General features: G+C 35.4%; 1 protein-coding gene and 1 pseudogene across 1 annotated transcript in view; one reads left to right on the forward strand and one right to left on the reverse strand.

Moving 5' to 3' along the window:
• NR2C1 (nuclear receptor subfamily 2 group C member 1) overlaps window positions 1–4473 on the forward strand; it is a 33079-nt gene extending 28606 nt beyond the window's left edge. Inside the window, exons 7-8 of the mRNA XM_019641683.1 lie at window positions 1898–2082; window positions 3263–4473. Coding sequence (XP_019497228.1) covers window positions 1898–2082; window positions 3263–3524 — 447 coding nt within the window. The 3' untranslated portion in view covers window positions 3525–4473. The remainder of the gene's footprint in view (window positions 1–1897; window positions 2083–3262) is intronic.
• Window positions 463–1131, reverse strand: LOC109382302 (60S ribosomal protein L36 pseudogene; annotated as a pseudogene).
• Window positions 4474–8224: the final 3751 nt, after the last annotated feature.

Below are 8224 nucleotides of genomic sequence, written 5' to 3' on the forward strand. Positions count from 1 at the left end.
AAGGACAGCAACTTGTCTGTTCCCCTCCCCCAATTCCCCAATAAAATCTTTTAAAAAATAAATACAATAAGAATGACTAATGGATTGAAACACATCAAATATATAAAATTCTGTGAACTTTAAAATGATACTCAAAATTCATCTGTCACCATTAGAGGTTACTGCAGCATTGACTCATTGCCCTGAAAATTGATAAATAAAAAGAAGAATCACTTATCTGCCTTTCTTGTACAAATTATATTTCTGGGTAGTCGGTTAAGGAAAGTTCTTTTTCATAAAAGAATTGTAATTAATTAATGCATAAATAATATACAAATATATACATCATTAATAAAAACAAAAGCTGAAGACAAATGGGAAAATATGCAATGTGTAATAAAAGCCCAGTATCTTAAATATGTAAAGAGGTTTTTCTTTTTTTTTTTCCTGAAAAGGTTTTATTGCACACGGAGGGGCTGGGGCTCAGTCCGTCTCGGCTGCTGCCTTCCGCCTGGCTGCAAGGACAGGGCTCAGCTCCTCTCTCTTCCCCTTGGCTCATGTGTGTGTCCCGCCCTTTGCTTGGTGAACTTCAGGGCCCACTTGTCCTTAGAGACCTTGAGCAGCTCCATGGCGTATGCTCATCCCTGGCAAAGCCATCCAGCTCTGGGATGACATCCCACACGGATTTGGTGTGCTTGGAGAGGCCCCCGCGGCAGCTGTGCCTCAGCTTGGTCACTTGTGGCCCTTGTTGAGGCCCACGGCCATGGGGTAGCACAGAGCCATGGCTGCTGCTCCTCAGTGGTGCCGCGGTGGAAGGAGTAAAGAGGGTTTTGAAGTACACATTTCCTGATATTTAACACATTTGACACAGTGGCTGGTAAAAGTTGGCATCCTATGAAGTCTGTTCAATGATACGTTTACTTTTTTTTCCTCTTTTCACTAACAATTATATTCTATAAAACTTTATAATTTGTATAATATGTTTTGGAAATTATCAGAATTTTAATGCTGAAAAGAGATCATCTAATATCGTTTTACAGAGAGGAGAGACTGTCACATGGATAAATGAGCCATTAAGTGCCATTTTTTTATTTAAAGTAACTTTTACATAAACATTTCCCAGGAAATGTACCTGATTTTTTTTTTTTAAGATTTTTTATTGGGGGAGAGGAACAGTGTTGGGGAATTGGGGAGGGGGACCAGCCAAGTTGTTCTTCAGTCTTCATTGTGGAGGGCGCCAGTCGCCATCTGGCTCCTGTCGGCAGCTTGTGGCCTCTAAGCTCAAGGTGCTGTGTTCATTTTGAGTTGCAGGTGGGCGTAGCTGCCATCCCACACAGGAGTTGAACCAGCAGCCTTGTTAAGAGCGCGCACTCTATCCACTGAGCCATCCAGGTGGCAGCTCAGCTCAAGGTGCTGAGTTCAGTGTTAGTAGTGGGTGGGCATAGCCACCATCCCATGCAGGAGTCAAACCTGGCAGCCTTGTTATTAAGAGCGCACGCTGTATCCACTGAACCATCCCGGTGGTAGCTCAGCTCAAAGTGCCAAGCTCAGTCTTAGTTGCGGGTAGGCATAGCCTGCAATCTTGTTACACCAGTTGAGCCATCCTGCCACCTGTTGGCAGCTCAGCAACAGCTCAGCTCGGGGCACAGCGTCACTGGTCCATATGAGAATCGAACCGGCGGCCCTGTTGCTCAGAGCTCGCTCTCCTAACCAACTGAGCCACTCGGCTGGCACCTGATGTTTTTAAATGTATCTTTTCCTCAAGAAGTTTCTAAATGCTCAGAGCTCTTTGATTTTATCTTCTAGGTTTCATCTTAATTAGAGGACTCTTGGCATTTCATAATCTAGAACTGGATATTTTGGATTTAAAAGTTTACTGATAACAACTTGCAGAATTTTAATACTTTTTTTTTTTTAGGCTGAATCATGTCAGGGAGATTTAAGTACATTGGCCAGTGTGGTTACATCATTAGCAAATCTTGGAAAAACTAAAGATCTTTCTCAAAATAGTAATGAAATATCTGTGATTGAAAACTTAAGCAATGGTGATACCTCTTTGTGTGAATTTAATCAAGAAATGCACACCAATGGTGATGTTTCAAGGTAAGGTCTGTTTTGATCTTAAGTGCCCTTTTGCTTAAGTGTTCTTTAATATTAAAATATTTGTATGTTAAATACTATTGACAGAAGTTTCAGAAAACAAGTATTTCTGTAAGACTTAGAAAATGTAATGCATGGTAAGTTTTAACTGAAAAACTGCATTCAATGTAAAATGTTATCCAATAGGTTACATTCTAATTAATGAGCAATAACTGAATATTATAAGTTAGAAATGTAGTCATAAAATACAAGAATTTTTTTCCCACTAAAAATGATAATTTGGGTCCGAAATTTCAGATACTTTAGTTGCCAAATTTTATCTTCTGTGTATTTAAACATTTGTCTTAGGCGGTCATGTTCATTTTCCCCACCAATTTTTAGTGATAAGATAGATTTAAAAGATAATTAAATCAACTATAATTTTAATTATACTTCAGGAAACTCATATCAGAATTCTATTTTTCATTCTCTCAATATTAATACTTAGGATGTAGAAACCAGATTTCTTCAGGCTTTTTTCACACTTTGTTCATTATCTAAAATATTGACAATACTGCATTTAAAAACCTCAATACGTACTTAGTTGAACATGAGCATTTAAGAAACTCTAGAACACATCTCACTGAAAAAAGGAGGAGCTGTTTTGAATAATTATTTGCTAATATTAGTTAATTATTTGCCATCCTAATCTCAAATATAGTTTAGGTGTAGCTTTGTTACCACCAGTTTAAAAATATTCTCTGAATTTTTAAATAAAATTAAAACCTAACTTTGTGTTGTATAAAGTCAACGTAACTTCTTTCCCTTGTTCTTTCTAAGTAACTGCTATATAATCAGTGGGCTGAATCTTGTAGTATCAAATGTATAACTTGTAAATGTATAGTTTCATACCAAAGTATAAGGATTTTTCTCCCCCTTAATTACCTAAGATGTTTTTTAAAGACTAGTTCTCTGGTAATACATTAATGTAATAATATAGTTTTTCATACTATCCATATGAAGTTTAATTTGTTGCTTTTGGGGAGAATCATAGATATCATTGAAATACACTGTTCAGTGATACACTGACGTTCTATTTTCTAAACAGCTTTTTAGGCCTAAACCTTAATTCAGAATTTTATATAGAATTTTTATTTTATTGTGGAGATGGGCCAAGCTCACAGCTTCTGATGTCTCCTTATAGGGCATTTGATACTCTTGCAAAAGCATTGAATCCTGGAGAGAGCACAGCCTGTCAGAGCTCAGTAGAGGGCATGGAAGGAAGCGTACACCTAATTGCTGGAGACTCGAGCATAAATTACATCGAAAAAGAGGGGCCACTTCTCAGCGATTCACATGTAGCGTTCAGGGTATTTCCATATATATTTTATAATTTTTATGTTGTATTATCCATTTTGCTTTTAATCTTCCTTTCAAAAATCAAAGTATATTTGTTGTGCTTTTAAGTCAGAAATATCCCTGATAGAATTCAAAACAGCAGCTAAAACATATATACCTGGCTACATAAAATAATGGCTTAAATAAAGCGCACACCCTGTTGATAAATCATAGTTATAATATCAATGGGTTTAAGTCTATAAAAGTCAGCTTTTACAACATGTAGACATAGTTTTTTTTTTTTAACTTTTAAGCATTGGCATTATGTGTCAAATGCACTGGTTTTGTTCAATGCCTAGCTACTGCTATTTACCATAGTAACTAAAGAGAACTCCCATTTATTACGGATTGCCCCAGTTAGCTAGCTCTCAGAATTATTTTAAAAAGGTAAAAATGATTGAATAAATTTATTTTAACTTTTGGTTTTTAACTTTTTACACTTCAACCACTTTGGAGAGGGTACATTTATAATTTTCTTTTTTGCTCCCCTAAATACATTAATTTATGATGGAAACAATACATGTAAAATACTAGAAACAATTCATGTAGAATATTAGAAAACAACTTTCTAACGTTTGATTGTCATTTAAATGATGTTTGGACCACAGCTGTGTATATGCTGACCCTGTGGCCCTAATTAAGACCCTGCTGTTTTGACCCCTCCTTGTTGACCCTCTGTTTCTTTGCTCTGCCAGCTATGAGCACAGTTAGCAAATCGTATGAAAGGTGATTGAAAGTACGTAGGACATTTCAGTTAGCAGTACATAGACCTGGAATACCTAAGTGTAATTGCTCATTACTATAGGTTATACATTCGCATGGGTTTCTTATTAAAATACACAGTTATCAAATAGATATGTGTGTTACTGGTAGAAATAATGAACACAAATAAATATAACACTGACCAAAACAGCATATGACAAAATTTGCTTTTGCAAAATTTGACTTGGTAGAAAGCCACAAAGAAAACTCACAGTGACTTAATAATTGCTGTAATTTGATAGTCAATAAAACATACCAGTGAAACCAATCTTCATTTTTCCCATTGTTCTTTTTTATTCTAAATGAAAGATATTCTTTTGTTTTCTTAGTTTTATTTTCCATCTTTGGGTTTAAATGGAAAGGAAGGGTAAAAGACATGTAGGAAGAGGGCCCATTGCAAGGAAAAAATACTCTCAGAATACTTGTATAGCAAGTAGTAGTCCACCTTTTTTTATTGTTAATGTTGGTCATCACAGTTTTTTAGTGTTTCAGATATTTGTTTTGGACAGGAAAATTTGGCAATTAGAACTTTTTATTTTTTCCAGTCCATCTTTGCCCTGCTCTACTCTGGATAGCCTCAGAAGCAGTACTGTAAAGTTTCTTGCTCTCCTGAAAAAGACAGCTCCTTCTTTCTCTGATTTTTGTTTCCTGCCTCTGTGAAATCAAGATTGTTTTTTCAACGACTTTCCATCCTGGTACTTTGATGATTAAGTTCTTTCATTGAGGTTTTCTGGTTGTGAATTTCAGCAGAACATCTGTAATCAAAAGCTCAATCCTCTCTCAATTGCAATGAAAAACAAAAAATACGTCATGACTTTTCCAACAACCCAATAAATAGCATTTTGTTTCTCTGTTGCATTTTTATGTGTGGTGTAGTTTGCAGCATACTTTAACGTACATTCTTTTCATTTGAGCCTCACCACAGTCTGTTGAGAAAGTTTGGATTGTTATTGTCATTTCATGAATGAGAAAAGAGATTCGGAGGTTTTAGTGTCTTGTTCAAAGCAATCCAGGCAGTAAGGAGAAAGTCTAATAATACAACTTAACATTTTAATTCTGAAGAATCTAAGACAATAGAAATATTTAATATTTTTACTAAACTTCAGAGTTTCTGGTGTTATTTCATATACTGTATCTCACTTGATTCTTGCAATTTCCTTATACAAATAATCAAGGCAGATAGTATTCCCATTTAGAAATAAGTATATGAGACAGAGAGGTAGGTGATTTCCAAAACTGTTCTCCCCTGATGTTTCTCATCTCAGTGTTAGAATCACAGTCCTTCTTGTCACCATGTTTGATGTTTGGGAATCTTCATCATTCTCCCCATGCCTCACTCTCCTCCATTCCCTGACTGAATCTTAACCATTCCATTGTTTGCGTTTCTACCTTTTTCTTCATTTTCATTTCCAATTTCAAGCCTTTTTAAATTTCTTAAACTATTATGGCATTATCTTTGTTTGTAGTCCCTCTTTTCCATTTTGTCTGTGCACTCATAAGAAAGTAATTGTTAAAAATCAAGCCAGTTATGTTACTCTGCTATACCTAAAAGCCTTCAGTAGCTTCCCATTGCCCATGTGAGGTGAAGTCCTTGCCGAACCCTTCACATTCCGATCCAGTTGTCCATCATTTCATCAACACACCATTCCCTTTTTTAGCTTCTGTAGCTCATTCAGTTTCCATTTTATTCCTGTATTGAGACTACAGCACTTTGCTTAGTGGCTCACAATGAACTCTCAATAAATAGTTGCTGAATTAATATGTGATCCAGGTTCACACAACTATGACAAATTGGGAGTACAATCCAGATCTCAAATGATTTTTTTAAAAGCTGTATCATTCAGCCTATTATCAGAATTACATATAGAGACTGCCAGAAAGAGCATTCCAGACAATAACTTGTAAAATAGGTAGCCTAGTTTAGTTCATGTCAACGCTTTTTTTAAAAAAAAACCTCAAGGCCGGCCAAGTGGCTCAGTTGGTTAAGAGCTCGCTCAAGAGTGTGAGCTCTGAGCAACAGCGGTTCGAGTCCCGCCTGAGCTGAGCTGCCAACAGGTGGCAGGATGGCTCAGCTAAAAAAAAAAAAAAATCTTAATATGTTAAATGTATATAATTTGAAAAATGTATATAATTCAGTTTATAAACCTAAAAGTCCATAGGCATATGGGGAAAGCTTTAACATCTTTGTAGTAGAAGCTTACCTACTCTATATAGAGGAAGAAATATAATCTAAAAGATTTGTTTCGTTAGCCAACATTGGCTCTCTTGATTCATAATGCTAGGCATGTATCTTGCCTGAAGAAAATGAAGTATGTAAAACAGATAAATTACCAGACAATCCCTCTCTATAACATACTACAACATGGTAGTCTTTTAAAGAATGAGTTCCTGTATATTGCAAATGATTTGAATTTTATGACTAAAATAACGAAGTTTTCAATGTTACCATCACTGTTGTGTAAATCAAGGTGCATATGTACCTTTTAGCCCTTATGTCCAGTTTTTACATATTTTATTTTTTTAAACTGTTCAGCAAAGGGTATTTTTGTTGTTGTTTTGCATCTTACTTACTCATCCCCCCAAAGCTAGTAATCTTTGGTAATTCCCCTAATTTTTGTCCTGTTCATCTTGGGCAGTTCTGAAAAGGTATGAGAGTTCCCAATTTGTTTTTTTAATGTCTACTTATGTGTAGAAACAGTTGCATCCTAATCATTACACTTAAAATGTTTAATATCTGCTTGCCTATAGGTCTCTTGAGAATTATCTTAAATAATGGTATTTTAACTTAGTGCTCCAGTAAACATTTCTCAAACATTTAAAAAATTATCTTCTAATAAATGGAATTTCAGCTGTTAATTGCCTTGTTGTTTTGTTACTTGGCACCATTTGTGGCTAATGTTGAATGAAGGTAGTTATTTTTATCTAACAGTTTCGGAGAACTTTTGTATGATTTTGATGAAAACCTTTTGATCTGTTTGGCATCATAGACATCGTTGAGAATGTGATGAAAGCTGTATATCCATTCCCCAGAAAAACACATATAGGCATATCACCTACTCCACCCAAGGGGCAGCCACTGCTGTTAGCTGTGGTGTATTTCCTTTTTTCACATATATATTCTCTCTCATACATAAATGGGGTCATCTATAGAATTGTTTTGCAGTTTTTTCCACCTATATATCTCTGAGATGTTTTGTTTATGCCATTACATCTCAATTTATCTTACTAATTTTAATACCTACAAGGTAGTCTATATCATGGATTATTCTTTTCCTTAGTGAGGAAATTTGGATTATTGCCAGCATTTAATTTCTCTGTTAGAAGTAAATACTACAATGGACATCTTTACACATGCTTTTTTGTGTGTGCAGGTATGCAATATTTTTCTGGAATAGAGATTTAGAAGTGTCATTATTAGGTCGCAGGATATATTTTAAAGTTTTGATAGATACAGCCAAACTGGTCGTCATTTTACCTACATTCATTAGTATGTGAGTACTTGTTTCCCTGTATCATCACCTATACTTGATATTAGTGATCATTTCAATAATGTATTTAAATAGCAAAAATATTTCTTTGGGTGAAATTACATTTCACTTATAGCAATAAAAGTTCTCATTAACGAGATTTTCAAAAATGCTTTTAAAAGTGTTTGGGTGTAGTATATTTATTTCCAACAGTGGTCACACATTTAAAATAACTACCTAAAGTCAGCAGTACAAACTGACAGCCTGTGAGGATTATGGTCACAGACACATTTCTATTTTACCTGTAGATTAAATAGGGAGATTTTACACAGAACCTGCTCTTGGAAAAACTGAAAGAGCAGGCATGGCTGAGCCCAAATTCCCATATGTTTTCAGTGTGTGGAATTCATTCAAGTCTCAGTTGTGCCCTTTATCTGGGAATGTGCACTGCCCAGATGGCACCAGCAGGCACACTTCACTGATCACCCTCCTGACCTATAAGCATTTGAATTTGTTAACTCAGTAGCCTAAATGAAAGG

This window comes from Hipposideros armiger, unplaced genomic scaffold (assembly GCF_001890085.2).
Source record: "Hipposideros armiger isolate ML-2016 unplaced genomic scaffold, ASM189008v1 scaffold_63, whole genome shotgun sequence".
NCBI classification, from domain to species: Eukaryota; Metazoa; Chordata; class Mammalia; order Chiroptera; family Hipposideridae; genus Hipposideros; species Hipposideros armiger.